This window comes from Columba livia, chromosome 11, assembly GCF_036013475.1.
Source record: "Columba livia isolate bColLiv1 breed racing homer chromosome 11, bColLiv1.pat.W.v2, whole genome shotgun sequence".
NCBI lineage: Eukaryota > Metazoa > Chordata > Aves > Columbiformes > Columbidae > Columba > Columba livia.
The window spans coordinates 14,125,057-14,149,104 of record NC_088612.1 but is presented as its reverse complement, the minus strand read 5'-3'; the positions used below and the strand labels follow the sequence as shown (position 1 = coordinate 14,149,104).

General features: G+C 39.3%; 1 protein-coding gene across 23 annotated transcripts in view; it reads right to left on the bottom strand.

Moving 5' to 3' along the window:
• Positions 1 to 24,048, bottom strand: part of TCF12 (transcription factor 12) — a 159,947-nt gene that overhangs the window by 24,629 nt on the left and 111,270 nt on the right. For 17 of the 23 annotated variants that reach the window (XM_065076967.1, XM_065076968.1, XM_065076970.1 and 14 more), the window contains 4 exons: positions 4,798 to 4,903; positions 3,453 to 3,592; positions 2,988 to 3,132; positions 1,444 to 1,508 (listed from right to left, as the gene is read on the bottom strand). In XM_065076967.1, coding sequence (XP_064933039.1) covers positions 1,444 to 1,508; positions 2,988 to 3,132; positions 3,453 to 3,592; positions 4,798 to 4,903 — 456 coding nt within the window. Of the gene's footprint in view, positions 1 to 1,443; positions 1,509 to 2,987; positions 3,133 to 3,452; positions 3,593 to 4,797; positions 4,904 to 14,379; positions 14,542 to 14,781; positions 15,154 to 24,048 lie in introns of those variants that run through there. The other 6 variants (XM_065076988.1, XM_065076987.1, XM_065076989.1 and 3 more) reach the window with 6 other exon arrangements.

Genomic DNA, 24,048 nt, shown 5'->3' with positions numbered 1-24,048 from the left:
TGGCTGCTCCTGCCAAGCAACAACACGGGATGACAGAAACAAGTTTCTATGACAACCAGAGCCCACCCACCAGTTAGATTAAACATTTCTGCCCTGACTTCCACTCGCAATATATTTAGAGTTTTTCCTCAAAACATCAGCCTGGTTTTCTCAGCTATTGACTTGGGCAAAATTACCTGAATGGATGAGAAAATACTTCAAAAAAAAAAAAAAGCGTACTGGAAAACACACCAAGTCCCACAAAAGTCCAACTGGTCGGTGTGTCAGTCTTAACACCAGAAATCTTGGTCAGGCTGCAGAAGTGCAGACGTCCCAGTACATCTGTGGAGTAGCGAACACCCTGAAGTACGTAAGCACTGCTATTTCTAGGAGTCAAAATGATCCCAGTTCTTCTCCGACAGGTCTCAAACAGACAAAAAGAGTGTTAACTGCCCTCTGGACTCATGAATTGTTATCTACTTGCTGAATCCCCCAAACCAGCAGGGACAGCATTTTTCTCCTCAAAGCCAGTAGGTCAGAGTTCTTCTACCCAATATGGACATTACAGACATTATCAGATCTGGTAATCTTTTAACATATGACCCTCTGAGGGATGCAAGGGTAACAGGATCTGCACAATATACACATTTGCCTCCCCTGGTATGAGGCGAAGGATGCAGAAACCAACCCACGAACGGTCTTTCAGGGCTGCAAAGCAGTCATTTCTATCTTTTAAATCAGACTTAGTCTCCTTATTTGCTATGTACAAGAAATAAAAAGTGCTCCCTCAGGCACCACTCCTAACGCTGAAATTTCTGCTCTACAGTATAAATTACTGTTTTATAAAAAAGTACATCTGACTGTATTAATGCAAAAACTAATTGGTGGGTGAGCACACATGCAAACAGAGCTTTCAGTAGACTGAAAATAATTGCAACATTTTACATTATCTACATTATTCCAACAAGAGTTAAGAGTTTAAACTTCATGCATATACAACATTTTAACGGCTGTTCCATAAATTACAGCTACACAACACAACATTCAAAACCACTGTTTTATAAGGCCACTGAAAAACATTTTAGGCCTTGAGGCAGGATCTGCTCTAAGAGTAATGTTAAAAATATTTAACTAGAACACTACAGAAAAAAAAATCAAAACCTAAACTTTTTATGACTATCTTTTACTTCGTTTAAAAAACTTCCTAAACTATATCTTCCCTAAATTTTTGCATCACCTGAAGGAAAAAAAGGAAGTCAGAACAAATCATCTACGAATAAAAGCTTTTTCCACTTGCTTTCTATAGGCATTCAACATTCTATATGATGTTGTATAATAGTACAACATTTTAATGTCATACATGAAAACTCCTGATTTGATACTGTAAAATGAGTGAACACATAAATAATGGATGCAATGATCAAAACACGTCTTTCAGATGTGAATATTCTAACTGCTACTTACAGATGCCAATGCCTTTCCAAGCGCATCACCTGTCTGTGAGCTTCCAGCACCATTTCCTCTGTTTCCTGTAATGTGGAAAGCAAACCCAACACTTATTTTTAAAGCTGAAATTTTATTTACTTTTATTATTTTATTCATCACGTACAGTTGAGCAGCCACTTTTAAAATGGATATTCTAAGGAAGCCAGTGTCAACAGAATCAGTTCTCATTATACTTAATAATTTAATTAAAACAATTAGATTTAAAATTAAGATGCTCTCCTCTTTAAAGTCAAACACAGTATCACCACGATAACATAAGGACCAGCAAGTGAAAGCAGTTAGAAAAAAGACTGAAATTATTTTCTAGGGTCACAGGGAAACTTCAATGGATTGTAAAAAGAAAATAAAAATCAGAAAACTATATTATTGGTAACAGTTTATAAATAAGATGCTATAAAGTGGTACACATTTCATTAATTCTCGAAACCAAAGTCACTGAATAGTTCCTTGTGTGTCTCCTTGCTCCCCCAGCTCTAATTCCCTGTGTTGTACTCTCATCTTTATTGTACAAAATCCCTGAAAAGCTCTTATCCACCAAGCTGTCACCCCTGCTCTTAGCTGCATGTCAGCAGCTTTGCAAGCCCCTTTGCTCCATAGGCCATCAAGCCAAGAGGAGGTCTGCAGCCCTGCCAATCGGAAACACAGAAAGGACCTGAATCCTCTGAAATATCTGCTTTACTGTAGAAGACAGACCCTTTAAAAGTGAATCTCCTTTCTCAAAACATTTTATTTAATATGAATGTAAGCCATTCACATCAGAAATCCAAATCCTGCAACACTCGTCGTTTCAAGTTTGTGGCAAATGTGGGTTTTCCAGCCTGAATTTCCCATTCTTAAATATCTGAGAGGAAAACTTGTTCCTAAATCAAAGGTAACGTACTCAGTCTAACTAAATTCTGCTTACTTAAAACAAAGCTAAGTGTAAATCATATCAAACCGACAGGGGGTGTCTACAAGCATTTAATTTCTACGGCTGTATCTTAAGATGTGCAAATACATGCAAGGAACAGATGATTATCCTGTATTTCCAGCTTTCTAGGTAAGCACGGAAAAGACTCAACCAGCCACCCTACTGGCTACTCCGTAATCTCTAAATCAGTTAAGAGAGGAATTTACGATGCAGTTTATCAAGCTCCCCAAAGAAACAGTCTTCCTTTCTCCTGCACAGTACTTTGGTGATACAGGAGCTCTGAAAAAAGTAACACCAGAACTACCTATATGAACATGTACATATACTAAACAGGATAACTGCCGTTAATTTAGACGGATACAGTCTCCTGAGCATAGGACTGGCTGTGAAAGCAAATAAACCAGTAAGTCTTAGGCTGACTGCAAAACCATTTGCCTCATCTCAGCCATAGTGAGGACAGAAGTGTCACAGTGGTACAGCATCCCTGATCTACAAGCATCCCATAAATTAAATCTTAACTAATTACATGCATCATGCAGCCCTACATTTAATTTTCCTATAAAATTTTTTAAAAGTAGGAAGAACTTTTTACCCAGAATATTATCTGATCCATTGACGGGTGGAGTGTGCGAGGCAGCTACATAAGGTGAACTGCTGGTACTGCCGCGATGGAAGCTGGACATCGGAGGAAGACTGGCATTTATATCTGTAGGCGAGACCGAATGCGGGGGATAGCTCTAGAGAGAAGAAAAACAGACATAAGACATTAAGTAGTCTTTAAATAAATGTTGATATTTTAAGGTACCAAATATACAACACTCAGATCTTTATTAAAGAGACTCATCTATCCTCTGAAGAGACCACCATACAGCCACAGATTTTTTATTTATACAACAGACATAAATGAGAGGACACCGAAATCTAACACAGTAAGTTTTTGACTTCTGACAACTGGGTTTTTAACTGACACACACGAGCAGCAGACAAGAAATGAATTCTTGTCAGTCAGATCTCCGTATCCAAGTACAAATACATTAACCTGTGCTGCACATCTTACCAAACGGTCGTGGGCGTGCAGGCTGCCGTAACTGCCAGACTGGGACATGTGGGAAGAGGAGCCTCCCAGCATCCCACCATAGCCAGGCTGGCTCATGCCATTGGATGAACTCCAGAGGTCAGAAGAATTGTGGGTCCCATCTTTTTTTTGGTCGTTTCGTTGTTTTTTTAATAAAACAGAAAACAAGAAAAATACATTCAAAAAAGAACAATACAGCATTCTACTTTCATTTACAAAATAATCTTAAAATACAGAATTCAGCTACTTAGGCTAACATCAGCAGGGAAACTGTGACAAGTTTATGCTGTGTCTTCTATTTTCATGCCACCACACTATTGCTATATTTAAGAAATAAATATATATTAAAAAAAAAACACCAAAAAGAAGACACAAAAAACACCACCCCCCTCCCCAGTCAAAACCCAACAGAGGTTTTATAGCTGAAATCCAATCCAACCACAGCTGAGAAAATACCAAGTACTTCTGCTAATTACACAGACCTCCAGTAAGGCCAGATTTATATCAAGAGGGTTGATAAAAATTCCAAACTGAATGACACGATAAAAAAAGGGGGTGGAGGGGAGAGAAGTTTGGCTAAGTAGAGCTCATCATAAACATACAGTGCAAAACAGCTAATTATCTAAAATAAGCAATTTATAGTCTAAAAGACCTTAGTACCATAGAAATATAAAACCATTTCATAATAGCAGGTTTAAGTAACTGAAATGACTGACATAACTGAATGACATAAGGCTTAAACCCGTGTGTCAGTGCAATTTTCCCTCTGCAGCACAAACTGAAGCGTTCTGTCAATTCCCATACCATGACTATGCTTTCAATATGCTCCAAAACCTCATCAGACTACAGTACGAGCTAACTGAATGACGTGAGGCCGAGGAAATGAATTCTGCTCTCGTTTTGCTCAACGCAAACCCCTTTCTTTTGGCATGCTGGAGATACAAGCATTTGAGAACTTAAGACTGTTAGCTGATATTGTACAGTCAAATTCCAGAACAGTCAAGAAGCCCTCACCTCATTTTTCTCTATCACTTCAGTGTGCTGCTCTGAAGCCTCTACAAATCAAAGGATGGGGGATTCTGTCCATCTGGCCTGGTGTATAATCCCCTTAAATTTCAGTCAGCAATTAATGTCATGAGAAAAACTTTAAATCAACAGACAGCTCCCTTCATCTAACTGTTTTAAAAATATATAAAACTTAATCATAGGCTCTAGCACAATACGTTACCTTTATACTTCCTCATTCAGTGCAACACTGGCTGACCGCAGATTTCTGCCTAAAGGACACGTGACAGCTACCCATATACCTCAAAGTCATTTTACCCACCTTGCATAAAGAAAGTGCTAGCAAACATACTGCTCGGTGGCTTGGGAGACGGGTAACTTGGAGATTCTCTGTTGAAATCATCAGAACTCGGGGATGGTGCATACACCTAAACATTGGAGAGCAATAAAAGCAGGTTAGTAATATTTGGGTGTCGCGCATTAGAAAAAAAAAAACAACCCATAACAGCATACAGACACGGATAAAAAGCACAAATAAAAAAAGAACAGTGTAGCAAGCTGCAGCATTTGTTGCCCTTGTTTTATTTGCTTTTTAGCAAGTTGCCACAGTACAGAGGAACTTCAGCAGAATGATCCTAACAACACACTTTCTGGTGTGCCAACTCAGCCAGGTGGCCTGATAAAAGCCTGAATGCTGATTTTGCTTTCTGAGTGCATGGCTCGCACAGACTTGTTGCTCAAGATTAAAAAAAAAAGAAGAGCAAGATAAAACAACTGGGCCCCAAAGAAATTTTATTTTAAAACAACTGCATGCCTGTTTGAATATTTAATTAGCTGGCATCCCAACAATCAGAGAGAAAAAGAACATCCAGTGACAAATGGAAAGATTTTAATGCACCCATTGTATCACCCATTCAGAGACCTGCACGCCTTTGTACAGTCATCAAAAATAGATGTAATGCAAGTCCTGAAGAATAATCTTAAAACTGCCAACATCAAGGAAAATACTTTCGCGCTGGCCTAGCATTAAAGAAAACCAGCTTCATTCTTTTTCCACTGTAACACCACATTAGAATGACCATTCTCAACTTGCAAACAACAAGTTTTCTTAAGTTAAAAACTGTAAGATGCCAAATAAACACAGTGATTAGAAGTCTTTTACTGCAGTGACTCTAAGAAGAAATATAAAGTATATTCAGGAATAAATAAGTCAAATCAATGAAGGCAGTATGCACAGACTCAAGGACTCTCCCATAACATTAGCTGCTCTAAGCAGTGCTGCTACTTCGTAACAGTATTTTGGTTCATACACTGAATGTTGCAGTATGACTAGCGTATGTTAAAAATATTTTTTTAAGTGCAAATTTAACTAATATAGCAGCAAAGTGTATGAAAATGTAACACTGAAACCAGAGCATCCTTTTGCTACAAAATAAAATATGCAGTATTTTTATTTTTTAACCATTCACCTTACTTGTAAATGCATAAGGTTTCATAAACGCATATATTAAGAATAATTTTAAAACTTTAAAGCCTGCATAATGCAACTTACAAAGCGTACTATGTGCTAAAATTCAGCAGTTAATGTTTTTATCCCTTCCTCTGCAAACAGAGGCACTCGAGGTTTCTGCCACATTCACGGCTCCCTTGTCTTTTTGCGATGCTGTTTACCAAGCAAGAGAAGGGCCAGAAAACCAAGCCGGCCAACAAAAAAGCCCAAGTTCGCACAAAGCGAGAGCCATTGTTCTTTGGGGCGACTGTTCTGACACGGATATTTAGCAAGTGAAGTGAGCAAGTCCCGCTCCATTTGCATCCATCCCACCAGCCCTCCTCCCTCTGCCCATCGCTGCGTCAGAGCAAATGGCCGGGCATGTGTCTGCAGACGCTGCCGCGCTGTCAGAGCCCCATCCACCGCTCCCGGGCCCCACTCACACCACCCGTTCCAGAAACATCTACCGAACTGCGCCACGACGGAACCAGGACACGGGCACAAGCACTGAAGTCAGGCCACAGCGGCCCATACGAGCCGTGCAAGGCAAAAGGCAGCAGGTCAAGAGACACCTGGTAAAAAGGAGTCCAGCGGAAAACTTGCAACTTCCGGCTGCATACTTGTTTTAACATTATTTTTTACATAAAAATATATATATATATATATATTTTTTTAGCACAGAAAGCCTTTTAAGGAGCTTTTGTTCAATATTTTACTTGCAAATTTTCAGTTTATGGAATAAATGTGCTTACCAAACCTGAGTGACAGAATGACAATACGTTATAAGCAATGTTAACAGTACATATGTATTTACTATATGCGATGAATGCACGTATATTCCATGCCTCAGACATATTTTAACAGAAATGTCACTCTGTCAAATGGTAAATACTTGCACTCATAAGACTGCAAACATATTAGGCAAAACTGGGCTTAATTTACAAGTTCTCTGTTGTGCGGAATAACACGGCATATGCTATAGCTGATGGATAATCTATCACTGTCACAGGACAGCAGCGGAAACAAAGCTTTATGACATTTAGCACTGCCATGGAGATGTACACTGATTAATGCAGAATCACCTACAATGACGAATTATAGTTCTTTTAAACTGTAACATTACCAATAAGATTTGTAAACACAAGCTCCAGTATGAAATTTTAACATTTTACATAATTGGGCGATTTATGAAAACTGATTAAACGCTATAAGGGAAATTAAACGGAAAAAGTCCTACAAATGTATCATTTACAGATACACATGTACAAGCCATTAACATAATAAAAATGTTATGAATTATATTAATGTAAAAGAGGCCCTTCCAAACAGCTACATGAAAGTCCTAGCACAGACACATAACTTTATATAGTTTCTGCTTGTTTTGGTATCTTAACTATAGCTTGCAAAAACATAGCTGCGATGTTATGAAGCTGCACTTGCACCAGTCTAGATTTTTCAGATCAAAGGGTTCTTGCGGCAAAACACAACTGATGTGGTCTCAAAGACTTCATTAACTCCAGATGTGGGGAAATAGCCAGCCAATTCCACAAAAGGAGCAAGTCTCTTTTAGTTACAATCAGAACTACCCACAAATTAAAACCAGGCCTCTGATGTCATCTGATCACCTGCAGATGAGTGCCAGGCTTTTTTTCTGGTTAAAGACCTAATCATAATTTTTATGTTGCGTTGCTACAAACAAAATTTAAAAGCAAAAGAGAAAATTTACTAAGATTAACCTAACGTCCATGAGATACAAAATACAAAGGTTTAAAATGACTTCTTTAAAGGATGAAATTCTATTTTTAGGTTGGGAAGACCAGCGTGTTGGCTCTGAACGCCCCGCACGCCCGGGGAGCCCATCCAGCAGAGCGGAGCCGCGCTGGCTGCGCTGCGGCTCCCGCGCCGCGTCCCAGCTCAAGGGCTTTCTCTGCTGCAACAGCTGAGTAACGCAGTTATAAATATGACGTGGCTGCTCAAGGCGGCCTCTTTTAGCTATTAAACTGATAACAGTGACATCCAGGAGGCATCAAACCAGTTCTTCCTGGCTGACATTCCCACCAAGACACGGAATACTGTTAAAAGGTCAGTCTGTCTGCAGTCTCCTTGAAGAGGGTTGTCTCCAGCAGGTAGACACGAGCCCATCTTCTAATCCCCTGAAAGCACCGCGCCCCAAGGCATCGGATTTGTCTCCACCCTGACAAGCAAAACACTCTCCGATTATGAATGGGAAATTCCCTTCTGATAAATGCACGCCAAAACCATTTTTTTTAACATGGCTTATCAAGTGGATGACTCGACTTTTTTGGAGCTGTGCTGGAATATCCATCAACCCTAACGCTACAGCTTCTGAAGGGTCGATGGCCCCTATGGAGGGAAGCAGGACAAATGAGCTGCAGAGGACACCAAGTCAGAGACCCGCATCAGTCTCTTCCACACCCTGACCTGGTTTATGTCTCTCCAGTGGGAAAGGCACGGTGACAACCGAGACATTTTTTTGAGGGGTAGTGATGGGAGCTGACTTCAGAACAGAGCTGAGAAGATATTATCTGTACTACATCAGGTTTAAGCAAAAGAAAGGCATCACCCAGTTCTCAAATCTGCCCTTGTGATTAACATGCATAATGAACACTATCATGAAAGTTACCCAGACCTAATTTATCTAGAACACATCAAAAGATTACACAGTGTCCTTCTGTTTACTAACACAAGTGACAATAACATGAACATTACTTTGAAGATCTGGGTTTACCAAATTTTATCCTAAGTGAAATTTCCAAGTCTCATTCTATAAATGCGTTTAATAAACAACACCGAGAGTCCTCCTGTTGGCATACTTCCTCCTAGGCAATTTTCCTGTAATCTGTTTCAAATTCTTAAATATTTATCAATGTTTATATCAATGTCAAAATTAGATTTAAAAAAAAAAAAAAAAAAAAATCAACAAAGGAACCAAACCTTACATCTGATAAGCTCATACTGTCTCAAGATCAAGGAGCCCATCACACACACTGTTTATGGAATCATTAATTCTGTTACTCATTTAAGCCTAGTTATTAACAATTCTTGGGAATTCATGAAAATGCTTATCAAGCTTCTGGAGACAGAGAATTTTCTGAAACCAGCAGAGATGGATAACCTATTCTGTAGCTTGTACACTCTAACTAGCCCATCTACATTCCATCAGCATCAGTCATGCACCAAGCAAGTGCACACTGATGAATGATTTGTACATGTGGCAAAATTTCACTGTGTATTATCTTCAGGTTCTGTGGCAAAAGCTAATTCTGCTGAAAGGCAGCTCTGGCAAAAGGAAACTTGTTTTCATGTTTATTACATTTCTAACAAAATCACATGCTAAAACTTTAGGAATGTAGAACAGTAACTATGGTTTTCCACGTTCCTCTTTACAGCAAGACAGAATCTGTCAAAACAACAAAAAAAACCCACCTCCCCCAAATTTTTGTTTAGTTGATATTTAAGCAAGATGATAAAATGAAGACCCCTAGTATCCTCAATTATATTGTTTCCAATACAAGGTGTAAAGGCTCATATGTTCTAAAAACTCTTCTCACAACCCAGAATGAAAATAGAGCACTCCTTTAAGAGAACAGAGAGCATCAGTCTTGTCTGCAAACCCAACTATAATTTTTAAGGACGGTATAAACTTCAAACTCCTTCAAGTCACTAAACTCCATCTCAAAAAAATGTTTTTGCAGTTTAGGCATGCCATACATGCCTATTTGGGTACTTCTGAAATGCAGAATCCCACTGCAACGATCCATAGCAGAAATATTTACTAGCTTCTTACCCATCAAATGACAATTTCCAAGACACGTTAAAAGCAATAGGCCAACTTACCAAAAACCCCAAATTCAGTATATGGAAAATTTTTGGTCTGCTCTTATGACTTTATTCTTTTTTTTACTGTAGCATGATGCAGAGAGGGGAAGAAATAGAAGGTAAGGCATCAGGAACAACACCAGAAACACATATATGTATATAGTGCTTGAAGATTCTTTTTCTATTTTATTTGCTAAGCAAAGTCTCTTCCCCACACTCTTCAAACTATGCTGTTACTAAACAATGCACACAACTAAGTCTTCAAAAATTCCTAATTAAATTTTTAAGAAAACAAAAATGGAAAAGTTTAAACTAATCAGCCTGTTTCTTAACGAGTTACTCATATTTCAGAAGGCTAGTCTGGCTGTGGTAGGAATCCCTGCCAGCAGCATTGACCACGGGAAGATGCAGCAGTAGACAGAACACTGCCTCTTGCATTTGTTCGTCTCTTCTCTGAATTCAATACTACTCTCAGTTTCTGTATCTCCAGCACAGACTATTATATTTCTACAAACAGACTTCAAGACGCACGTGATCCTGAAAGCAAACACGCTGAGCAAATGGGGGTGTGTTACTCTTTGGTGCTCACATTTTGAGAAATATAGATCGGTCCAATACAGCACCTGATCCCCTCTGTAGCTGCTTTCATTTGCCCAAAGAAATGGACGTAACCTTCACTTTAAAGCATCAATAAAGCTTGCTGCAGACAAGCCACCCTTCTGGCAGGGGACCACCGCTCAGCAGACTGGCAGCTCAGCTCAGCCCAGCGAGCGGAGCAGGGAAAACTCTCCTGGGCCGGGCCTTTGTAACTCAGCGTGTTTTACTGGGGTGGGGAGGGGAAGGAAAAGGGTGAGGAATGAGGGGGGAAATGCAGCCGACCAATGTTTCCTACCTCTCTTTATTCAATGTCCACAGCCGTGCACCCCTAGAGATTTTCCACATGATCTTATATTTGTCCTGACTTACAAATGTTAGCTTTGACCTTGCCTAAGTTGCTGTGGGCAGCATATGGCACGGAACAGCTTTAATTGTACTTTCCTCCCTGTATACTAACTGGCCCAATACTAATAAAACCAGAATTGAATCTTTCTCTGTAGCACTTGATTGCTCCAAAATTTACAAACTGAAAACATTTCACGTTGATGTTAGAAGACTCAGCACATTATTTATTGCTTAGCAGCTACAGAAAGGTGTGCTGTCCTGTCACCAGAGCATCGGGCAGTATTATTGAAGTGTTTCTCTGTGCTGTAACTCAGAGCGATGGCTGCAAGACAGGCATTCGCTCCACTAAAAATACGCAAATATACGCATGTATACTCATAACTGTGTGCATTTAGTCATCTATAGACACGTGCCCATACATATCTGTACATGGATGCACGCACAGGGCCACATTTAGAACTAGCCTTTTACACTCTCCAAATTCTCAAGAAAATAAACAACACAAACCAAACCCCAAACCCCAACATTTTATAAAAAAATCCCAGTATAAGGTAGCTTACAAAAAAAAGAAATCACAAAGTACTACATATATACAAAATACCTATATATGGTGGGTTTTTTTTCCCCTTTTTAAAACAAGCATTCTAGAAATTCACTGTGAAAAAAATGAGTAACTGCACCTTGCAAAAGGGCTCAATAAAATCCCAGACTATGCTGAGAAAAACAAATATTTATTCAATAATAAAAAATATTCATACACAGAGTGATATACCAAATTAACCCATATAATGCGCAGAATGCAAGAGAATTCACAAATATATTCTCTTATGAAATAGCAGTCATAGGCAATATAAAATCAAATATAATCAATCTTGTTCCTTAAAATTAATTACCTTGGTGATAACTGACATATTACTTTATTGCAATACATATAAAAGGAATTCTATAGTATATTTAGAAAATAAGCAATTTCTTTCTAAACTTGCAGGTGAACTGAAAATCTTTCAAGTCTATATTTTATTCTTTATGCAGAAACAAGATATTAAACTTGTATTACTTACATATTATTTTGGTGCTACTGCAGGTAAGACAATTTAAATGAAAAGGCCCTGCTGAATGAAGTAGTTTGCTTAATTATTTGTCAAAAAAATATCAAAATGTTTAAAAAGTGTAATTTAAATTTGTGCTATTTTTTCTATCTGAACATTTTGGAAGGTTTTTTTAAGGGGGGTTGGGTGCTTTCATTTTGGGGGTCTGCAGCATAGTTAATGAAAGAGAAGAAAAGGTTAAACTTTAAGGATAGATGCAATTTTTAACTATAATTTTTTTTTTCACAAAGTTCTATATTAAAATTTCGTAAACCTTCCATAAACTGGGACTAATTTCTATAGAGCAACAGGTAAAGGGCAAAAAAAAAAAAAAAAAAGAGGAAATCAGGAAAAATGTTCCAGTTCAGTGCAAGTACTTTGTCTTCTTCATTAAACAGATTAAAGTATTTTTTCTTTCTTATTTGGTGAGGCTTCTTGAAATATATATTTTTTAATAAAACCTACTACACATAATGTTAACATTTTACTCCTTAGCAAGGGATTTGTATTAAACCACTACTTTTCACTTTCATGTGACCCTCCTAAAACGTACAGAAATTATAACTGAACTTCTTCTAGTAGTAAAATCCCCTGACTTAATTTAAAAACTTTTAGTTTATGTGCCAGCACACACATGACCATCTATTGGGGTGCTTAGATACCTGCTTTTCAGCTTAACATTAAGCTTTCTTCTGGTTTACAAATTTAAGAAGTTGAAAAGAACAAAACATATTTCATAAAAAGTTTAAAACACATGTTTTCTACATATCATTTCCTGCTTGCTTTGTGTGTAAATAAATCAGATTTCATATACATCAGCAGGTACCACTGAATGTCAATATCCAAAATCTAAATAAATTCTCAAACAATAAGGTACATACTATCAAATACTAATTGGCCAAACAATACAAACAAAACCAGCAAGACATCAAAATAAGTGTATGTACTGGTCTCTCATTATGGAAAGGTTCATACAAAGATCTGGCACAGACACCAAGATGTGGGCTTCAAAAACTGTAACGCAAACCCCACCCCCCCAACTTCACAAATCCTCCTTCTGCGTATTTAAACTAGTAATTTAGTACAACTTGCAGAATTCCTAGGATAGATACTCCTAAAAGCTATTAAGATGTTTAAAAAAAAAATGCATAAAACCTTGGGCAACATGATATAGGATCATCATATGATTTGTCATCTATTTACTAACTCTTCGAGCTCATAAAGGTCACCTCTGACCCGTAACAGGCACATGCTATCAATTTTCAAGCCATGCTCTCCTACAGTACCAGCACTTCCATCTACTATATGCCTGGAAATACTTAATAAGATCAAAGCCTTTTTTCCTGCTACAAGAACAAAGAGAAATGTTGTAATAGAGTGATCTGTGCTCTAGAAAGAATAAAATCAAAACTCCACGCAAGTTATATTCCCTTTGCTTCAGGGGTATTGTATAGTTAATTTTACTTAAGTCTTATATATATCTTCACATAAAACTTCAAACAGATTGTTTTAGCCTAGGAGCAGAGATGAAAGAAAAATAATTTCATATTTGAAAGACAGCTGGCATTTATACCAAAGGAAATGAAATAGAGACCAAGCAATTTTACTCATTCCACTAACCTCTCCTCTAGTATCTTTTGTTGCTCAAGCAGCTCATACACAGTGTCTTTAATGAACATAAAGATCCATAGTTTAATTATCACTTAAAAAAAAAAATCTTGGCAAAAAAGTTTACTAATGAAGGCAAAGCTCACACAGGCCCATGAGAATAGAAACAGCAGTAAAACAAACAAACCAAACAGGAAAAAAAATCAATATCGGTATCTCCTGTTTTCCCATTTAACGTTGTTTTTATAATGGAAGCCAAAACCGCATAAAGAGACTGAAAAACATACACTGTTAAATTTACCGTTATATGCTAATTTTTATACACAAAAATCAGAACTGTTGTCATATGAGCTTATAACTTTTAAGTATCAGCCACGAAACAGAAATATCCCATTCAATTTCCAGAAAGTTAACCTACAGAGAGGTGATCAGATTCTGACTTCCCCCCCCGCAATGGTCGTAGCAATATTTCGATTATTTCAAAGTCCCACAAGTGAAACGAGCAGCTCTGGGCAGGACACGGTCCTCGGCCGGCCCCGCTGGGGAAGGCCGCTCCGCAGGCTTTGGGAGAGCAGAGATACGGAACCCCACAAACCCCGCACCCCAACGCGCAGCCCGCGGTCCGGGCGGGAGCGGCCCCGGCCCCTCCGGGAGCGCCGCCTGGCTGCGGGCTGCCGGACGCGGCCCTTCCGCACGCAGCTGCGGACACTTTCCTCAGCCCCCGCTGCACAAAGCGGCCCGCGGGCTCCGGGACAGTTTCTTTTAAATATCGCTGTTCCCCCGCTCGCTCCGGCACCGCCGGCGGGGAGCCGGCCGCCGCCCGGGAGGCGCCCCCGCCTCACAGGAGCCGCGCCGGGCTCGCGGGGGGCACCCCCGCGCTGCCAACTTCTCTCGGCCCGGCGCTCCGCCGCCCCCGAACAAAGCCGGCCGCGCTTACCGTCTTCCCGTTGTAGTAGTACATGAGGGAGTTGCTGCCCACCCCGGGGACGGGGTACGCGCAGTACATGGCGCGGCTGGCGGCGGGCCGGGCTGCGCTGCGCCGCCTCTCGCCACCGCATCCACCCGCCCGCGCGCCGCCCGCGCACATGGAGCGCCCCAAAGGCGGCTTATGCAAAGCAGGACTGAACCATCTCCGGGCGGGCGCGGGGGTCGGGCCGCGCGCGAGGGTCCCCCCCCGCTCCCCCGCCTCTGCCCGCGCCCCGCCGGGCGGCACGGGGGGAGCAGCACGGGGGTGCGCAAACCGGGGCTGGCGCACCGGGAAACCGGCATGCCCGCCCGGGAAACCGCGCGCCACACGCCAACCGCGAATGGACGCGTCCGCAGCGAGTTAATCTCCTACTTTTTGGTGTAATTAAATTAGAGCACTTGTGGCGGTGGAGACGCTGCTCGGTGCGGCTCCAGCCCCGCGGCCATCTGCCTCTGCCCAGAGTTGCTTCCAACTTCGGCAAACGCCTCCCAAAGCCACGGGGAGCTGCTGGGCGCGAGTCCCACGGGAAAGCGGGAGCACCCCGGCAGCCGAACCCCCCGGGCAGCCGAACCCCAGCGCACCGAGCAGGGGACAGGCTGCCTGCCCAACAGGGGAGCGGGGGTGATGATACGGCTCTAAAACAAAGACAACACGGAACCGTGGTGCTTGGCTTTAAAAACAAATCAACGCAACAAAACAACACCACCACGGAACACGTCAATACCATCCAAAATCACTCTCTAACATACAACATACCATTGTGGTCCTTCAGAAACATAGGCCCTGACTTCCTTTACATTGTGTAATACATTTTTGTATTAAAAAAGTAATTCTGTGCCCCTATAAGAGAAGTGACAGAAGAAGGGGGGAAACCCCAACAACCTTGGCACATTACAAAAACATGAATGATACAATACAGTAAATGGACTGTAACTTCTAGCACAAAAATCCCCCAGTGTTTGCACATTATCTATGCCTGGCAAGTCTTTTTGCTCCTTCAGTGAACAGCGACATTTTAACTAACGTTCACTCTTAATGAGGTGTACTTTTTTTTACTTTCTACATATGAACGCAGCTGGTTAGTAACTGAGCTCCTGATAAGCCAGATACGGATTTTGATCCAGGAAAAAAAAATTTAAAGCCAAACTGCATTACTCCACCTCTAACTGCATCAGCTGCCAATGCTGAGAATTCTCCCTGCCTCCTCCTGACAAAAGCAGGAAAATACTTCAGGATAAGGAAAAAAAAATGGGCAAAGTTCAATTCAGCAATTCACACGGAAAGCAAGTTACAGAAATTTGGTTCATTCTGCCAAGCAGCTTGTATGTCTGGGAAATCTGGACTAAAAAGATCTTAGAGGGTGACAAATTGGCTGCAGTGGGATACTATGGTCAGATAAAAATCTCGGTGGTCTGTATATAATGTCTTATCTCAGGACATAACTACTGTAGTGTTTGTAAAATATACAGAATATACGTGTACTGACAAAAAATATTCACACCTCCAGCTTCAAATGCTTTTTCAGTTAACTCTTCCAATCAATCAGGATACTACTGTGCTCAGAGTATGTTGGCAAATACATCCTGACATTTCCACTGGCTTAAGAACACTTGCATTTTTACTGCAAGTCAAACTACATCTCCAGAACTACAGGGTGTTTCATAAAGGTGGACCCAGTTTCACGCGGTAAGTTTCAAATTGGGTCCATCTTTCTGAAACAACAGTATTTAGCTATGCAACTAAGCTAATGATATCTGAACTGAACTCCAATACAAAAGGCGCAGCAGCAGCTGCAAAAAAGAACATCACTGTACTTCAGACTATTAAACCGCCAGGCCCGCAGAGTGACTTGCGGCTTCCTTCTTCCCCCAGGGACCACAAAGACCCATTTCAGTCCCGGGAGAGTCGGTAAGCAGCTTTGATTTGCAGCTAACAATGCCATTCCTTAAAGCTTCTCGCTAGTGTTCGGGACTCTACAGATGAGATATGCTAAAAGATCTTCAGATCTTTGCATGTGCTACTTCTCATAGTGCACTAGATTAAATTCACTAATTCAGACTAATGCACAACGTAGGAAAAAACCTAAACACTGGAAAAGGCGCTTTCAGCTTGCAAGATTTGAAGAAGTATGAGAACCCTTTCTGAAGTAATTCAAGCACAAGCACACAAACTCTTAAATAATTAAAAATACTTTGAGTAACTGGAGTCGGTTCTTTGAAGTAAAGACTATCAACATAGTTGTAATTGCTACTGTATGTCCACTCACACATGCCCAGTTTTCAAAATAGTTGTATTTGAGGTGAAGAGCATGATAAAGCCCCCTCTCAAATAATGAACATTTTCCACTTGTACTACACCAGCAATTGGAAAAATGTTAAAACATACAGCAGACAATCCCCCTAACTTTACCATGTAGCCTTGGCAGAGGGGCTGCTCCGCATTTCAACTGCCCTAAATTTGCACAGAGCAATATATAGGTGATATTAACTGGTAATATTTTACTAACACAATTAACATTTATCAGTACAAGGAAATTATTGATATAATTCACCATCACATGGATAAGACAACAGCAACAATATGATCCATAAAACTGAGTAATGCCACTGCAAATGCTGTCTGTTTGTAGACAAACTAATTTAAAGACTGGTACCTCCATGGTGAGTCAATAAGTGAATTTGCTCCTGAGTTACTTCCCCACAAATCGAAAGGATGACGATTTCATTTTACAGAAAAGGGAATTAGTTGTCCTACCCTCAGTTACATCAGCAGGAATACAATTTTAGTGTACAAGACTTTAAATTTATCACTGGACCTGCTGTACATTTACTGTATGAAAACATTGTTTCTCACAGGACATTTGCTAAATCGATTCACAGGATCCACCTATAATTCCATCAAGCATACAAAACTTTAACTCACATAAGTTTGCTTTCACCAGAATAGATGAAAAATAAACCTAAATGGAAGAATTTGAAAGACTGCACAAAAAATGGCGATGCTGTTACCAGTAACTATTTGCAGAACTACTACCAGACAACTATTCCAAAAGCTCCTGAAGTCCAAAGTAAGTTTTTGTTTTGTGGTTGCAATTTTTATAATCCCCATTTAAGCCAAGCAACAGCTGCTCTGAAATTTGTTTTCTTAAGAGAATCATGTTACAGTGAAATGAATCATAGCTGGATCAGCGATACTGTACTGGGTACAGTTGTTTGCTCCATTTTTCCTTGGTGACAAGTCAAGGGTTAATCTTATGACTCAGCCTGACAAAACAAGGCAGCTGGAGACAGGGCCAATTTTTTAAACTTGATTTCAGACAGACATGCCGTCAGCAGAGGAGCACTGAACTGACATGCACTTTGTAGCCCGAATTGTTTCCACTCATGACCCTGTACTGTGTGTCAAAAACAATAAACTGCCTGTTTCTAAAGTATGTAAAGAGATTATGAAAGCCAACGCAGAGTGATATACTGACCTAATAATAAACCGAGCTACCTGTAGAAGAATGTTCTCAAAAATCGCTTTAACACTAAGAGATTTTATGAATGAACCACATGTTCTCCCTGAAAAGAAACTTCTATGTGAAATACGTTTTTATACCATATGAAAGATAATTATGTAACTGTCTCAGACAAGGGCCGTCCTCTGGTCAAACGTATTCCACAACAAGACTGAAATATCAAAATACTTTTAAAAAGCTGTTGCTTTTTGTCACTGTTTTATTATTTTAAACGGTTCTACTGAAACACAAGCAGCAGCAAAACCTTTTACCATTATTTATATGCCGCTAGAATTTTAAGTTCCTTTTTCACCAGCAAAAGTAACTGTGATGTGTAAACCCCAGTATCACGAGTTTCCTGGTGAAGAGCTGGCTTCTATCCTTCTGGAAAAAAATGCTAACTTGGTAAAAACCCAAACCTGTTTTCGATGGGGATACCAATTCTGTTGTTCTAACTAATTTCAATTTAATTTCTTAGGAGCTAAGTTAACCTGCTATCTTTGTAACGAACGCGAAGGCAACTGCCCTAGAAGTCTCCCCTTTCATCCCCACTCTGTCCAAGGCTGGAGCTTATTATCAATTCCAACCATATTTGACAGAGGAACAGAAGTTCCACAAGTGATTAAATTCTTACCAGTTCTAAGAAAACTGGAACCTGAACAGGGGAGACAGATCTCAACTGCTGCCCCACTGAAATAAAGGCAAAGAATGGGGAACAGGGGATAAAAGACAAATTCATAGAAAATTAACCCAATACGGAACCACCTGCTACTAATTTAAATACACACAGAACTTCAAGCTGCTTCTCTTGCAATAATTCAGAATGACAACAACTGTAGAGCTCCCAGTATAACTTATTTTAAACCCAAATATTTATAATGATTAACCAGAGCAAGGGCAGAGTTGTTTTGAGTTTTGTTTGTTTGGGGTTTGTTGTTTGTTTGTGTTTTTAATTGGAAACCACAGCTCGGTAGTTCCTCTTTCTGTTGTTTTCCAAATAATATTGAATTTCAGATGTTTAAGTTTTTACATAAATATTTTACTAGAATGGAATCAGGAAGAAAGTGCTATATATCACATTCTTCATAAACAAACACAAACCGATTTAAAACTTGTTCCAGAATCTTTCAAATACAACTTTGATAGGATATTGCTCAAGTTCAGAAAGTTTTGTAATTTTGCTGAAAATATTAAGCACTTAAGGTGCTTAATGGCTTACAAATGGCTTAACTACCCATATCTGTATTTAAAAGGAAATAAACATGTTTATTATCCTGAGGTGATAAATTATCCCATCAGAATCCAGAAACCTACCCAATCTAAAAATGTGTACAGACCTTCAAAGAATTTTAAAACCTGAAATGAATTAGCAAGGCTGTGTTACTGAAACTTGCAGAAGACTACCTGAATTACAAATACTTTTACATCAACTCAATATGGCCAAGAAAATTTATTTGAAAAATTAAAAGTGATTAAGGGGTCCCTCTGCTGGTCCAACCTTAGTAGCATTTAACTTTTATTTCATTACTGAAGTTCAGTGTATTTTTCACTTTCTCCCCTCTCCAAACCAGGCAGCTCCACCTGCACTTGTGTGAGCTCCCTGTAGGTGGCTCCATAGTCAAAACCTGAGCCCAGCCTAATGTATCAATACACACACACACTTCTGAGTTTATTAAACATTTCAGTGTCAGAGAAGCTTTAGAAGATCGCGCATCAAAATGCAGAGCGCCAGTTGTGCCTCAGCATACATTTCCTGGCATCTCCCCGCTTCTTCTGTACTCCAGCTTGCTGCTCAGAAAAATTATTTTGCCAATGAAGGAGCTATCAAAAGCCAAAGTGCAATCCTCCTGTCATATGCAGTTCGGAATCCACCTACTACTTCCTTACAGAAAGAAAAAACGCTCACATCTAATCCTTGCTATCACTGCAAATGGTATGCAATCCCGTAACCGGATCTCCAAGACTGTACAACTTGCTTTAAGTCTTGACATCACAAGAAACTGTGGCACTCAAACAAGATAATTTAATTAAATTTCTCCACTTCAGTGTGCAAATACTTATCGTCAGCTGAAATTTCATTTAAAGATTACACAGGGCTTTAATTTTAGTACCATTCTTTTGAGAAAGCAAGCACTTGTGTCTTGCCGATTCCTGACAAACAGCACAGTCACGGGCAAAGCAGCCGGCCCAGAACGCGGCTCAGCAAGTGACTGAAGGGACGTACCTCTGGTTAACAGCACACTGAAGTCCAGCAACACAACCCTGCTCACTGTGTTCGCAGCTGACTTCAGGTATTCTAAAAGCCTTCCCACCATAAACATGAGTATTTTAAAGATATTAGAAAGAGTCTTCAAGAAAGCTTTTATCCTTATCTATTGTTATAAAACATCAACTAATTTATGGTAGTGGACACATTAATCTTTGAGGTAAAGCAGAAGATGCAGCACTTCCATATAACTTCTCCCTAAATTACATGAGCTGCACTTCAGTCACGTTATTTTTTCAGATATTTTGAGAACTATGCTCAAATGTAAGGTTCTTTTATGCAGATCTACACTCTAATTTAAGGGCATCTAATATGCTCAATATATAGCGAAAACTTCAAAAATTAAGTATATCCAATAAATACAAACACAGAAATAATTTGACATCATTATATATCCCTGATATATATATATATGGGATTTTCACAGAGAAGATCTCTCAGTTAAGCAGCCTCACAAGAGGATAGTTCATTTGGAAAAATGATCTGATTGCCATAAAAAGGTGCTATTAAGAGAGGGTTACTGAAGTGTTTCACCCTAATTCAGTAAGAACTCAATCTGAACTCTCACAGCAGGACTTTGCAATGGACTGCTTAGCTGTTTAATGACACCTAAACGTTCTCGTGTAGCAAAGAGCAGGTGCGATGCTATAATCTGAGGTTACTGCTGTTTTCATAGAGATTTAATATAAAGGTCATGTTGAAAAAAAACCCCAATAATCTAACCAGAAAACCAGGTCTTTTTCCTAATGAACATAAAATCTCAAAGAAACACTTTTACTTGTTTTGCAACATAATTTAGGGGTTGGATGTTTTATATTTTTGTTCAAGGTCAGAGATGAACATGTGCTTTAAAGAAGTATAGAGCAAGTCTCTATAAACTTTATCCTTTGAATCATGTGACCAAAGAACGAGCATAAAGCAGAAGGGAAGATGGAAGGCTGAGTCATAAGGAAGAAAGGCCAAGTTCTGCGATACATTACCCATAAGGATTAATTTGCTTAGTTTCATTATTTAAAATTGCCTTCTAAAACACAGCACAGCATCAGATGCAAGGGTCAGGCCAGTTGCTGCTGCCTTTGAGAGCGTTAGATACTAAAGACGAGAATGACAGTTGAACATATCACTTGACTGCGCAAGGCAATTCAGAACAACTCTGAACAAACTAAATGCTGCTTTTTACATTCTGACACCATTTCTGGCCAGTGGGAACAAATCTTACCAGAAAAGAGTCCCACTAGAAAGTCACTTAAACACAGCATCACAGTCAGTTAATCATCACACAAAATACCCACCCAGGATGCTCCAAACTTTTCATTTAGAGCCAGAGACTTCATAAAAGTATTCCAAGGATGTTGCTTTACACCAGGCTACTTCAATACATGTTGAACTTGCTAATATTGAGGGTAATTTTCTACAAGTCCACTCAGCACCGTGAATGTTGTATTATTTTTAATACAATCTAAACATTAAAGTCTCAAAAACTAGGTTTCAGGTGAACAGAGGACTGGATCCTTTCCACGCCAGCATTTCAAATAATCTCCTTTCACCCTTCAGGAGGGATGGAGGAAAGAGGGAGCAAAGAAAGGAGTAAGATCTATTCTTTTTCTTTTCATACCACTGATATCTTTGAGACATCTCTTGAACTGCATTTCTCAAGCTCAGTCTTAAAAGACTAGCGTGATACCAAAAAGAAAAGTGCCTTAAAGGTCTGGGAGGTAGTTCTATGCATGCAAAGCAAGTTTTCTATAGCCTTGCTTCATAAAGAATTTTTGCAATATATTAGAACCAGTGAACTATATGCAAACTATAGAGGTGATGTATGAGGAACTCCTACATAATCAAGCTATAAATTGTCTTAAATATATTGAAAAACATAATGAGTTTCAATTTAGAACGAGCTCTCTGGCATTATAAAATATTCATTTAACAATCTATCATTAAATAAGTGGTAACCTAAAGCTTAATATTAACTGATAGTCTCAGGTACTGTGGAAAGTCTAGAATACTCAAAATAAGTTACTAGAAATGGCACTACACAGAAAACAAACAGATATTTGTGCCTGTGTCACAGCTGATTTTCTGAAACAAAAAATCAACAGACATTATGTATTTCAGGTTATTCTTCTGATATGAGACTAATTAAATGGCAGAAGAATGATGACAGATGTTCACACTATTTTTTCTTAGAATTATGACCTCATGATAGCTACTGATTATGGTACTAATAAATAATAGTTTAAATATTTTCTGACTACACATGTAAATCATATGTTTTTGCTCACAGCTCATCCACAATCAGAGGGAACTGCCCCGTCCATTTCGCAGTGAGCCCCCTCTTCTTGTCCTCCTCCTGCAGACCGAGCCGCGCTTTGAAATCCTGACACTCCGCTCTGCCCCTCCGCTTAGTTAGAACTGGTTTCTAGTCACATGATGTTATTGGTTTCTTGGTTTAAAGTAACTCCTCGAATCAGAAAAATTCTCTGAAATACAACAGTCTTGAATCTCTGAGGGTAATTTAACTCGCTGAACAGTATTTCCCCCCTGCTATAACACAAACAGCACATCATAATCTTTCTGTTCCCTCAAGCATGGCTTGAGCTAATAGTGAGAAAAAATAAACCACTCATTTTTTAGTTTCTGTCCTCCCCACGAGGCTTTAAATTTAGTAGTTGTAGTTCAACATGAACGCTTGCATGGCAACATTCAAAGTGTTTTGGGCACTGACTCACCACTTAGCAACATGACAGGAAAACTTTAAAATGCATTTGCCTGGTGCATTTAATTTTCACAGTAAAAGGATAAGTTCAGATGAAGTTGCATTCCAGAAAGTAACTGAACAACTCATTAGCACTTTTCTCTATAACTATTTTTACTTTAGGCCCTGATAAGAGCACATGAAGACAGATAAACCTCAAAACAAGTAATTTCAGAGAATACCGTACAAATCCAAGAGAAAAAGAAACAAACTAGAGGAATATTTTTAAAATAATTTCTTGAAAGATTGTTATTAAATTACAGTTATCTAGGAAATCAAATTACTGTTGAGTATCTGTTGACGTGGTAGCCCTATACTAACACAAAAACATCACAGAAAAGTCTTAGAAAATGAAAATTTAAAAAATACAGGTTTGCAGACAACATTTACATAATTATCTACTCAATTTAAATTTCCTATGATATTCTCTGAAATTTAGTTTGTATCATCTTCCGAACACGTAATACCTCATATAACTTTTTTGTTTTTCTTCAAGGCTCTCTTCAGCACTGAAAGCACTGACACAGAGAGGCACGGTACTTAACTATTGCAGCATCGCAATCATTGATCCTTCACAGGAGCTGCACTTTATTGACACAAATAAAATCTATCAGCATTTTGTTGTCTCCACTCTTCTTCACAGAACAAGAATTAGATGAAAACCATTTGAAAAATACCGCTTCTTAAAATTAAAGCCTGGTAAGATATATGAGAGAAATTTTTCATTTGCTAAATATGATTCCTTTACCTGGCTGACACTACTAAATATTAAACATGTAATGTAAGCTTTATTACTCACGTAGAATTACAGTAATAAATTACATGAAAATTGCACTGCTATGTGTTTTAGCTTCTCTGACATGTTAAATATATTTTTGTTAATCTAGCAGAAATCATCTGCTAGACTGTAAAGCCACCCTACATAACACGGAACTGTTAAAATGTAAATTGCCAAACTATTTTTAGCTGCTGCTGAAGGGGAAAAAAGGGGGGGGGTGGGAGGAGGGAAGGAAGAAGAAGAATATTCCTGGCCTCGGGAATAATGATTTGAGGCATTGTGTTCATTTTGTTTATCAAGCAGCTATTCAGCCTCTAGTGGGGCCCAAGTGCTTATGCAAG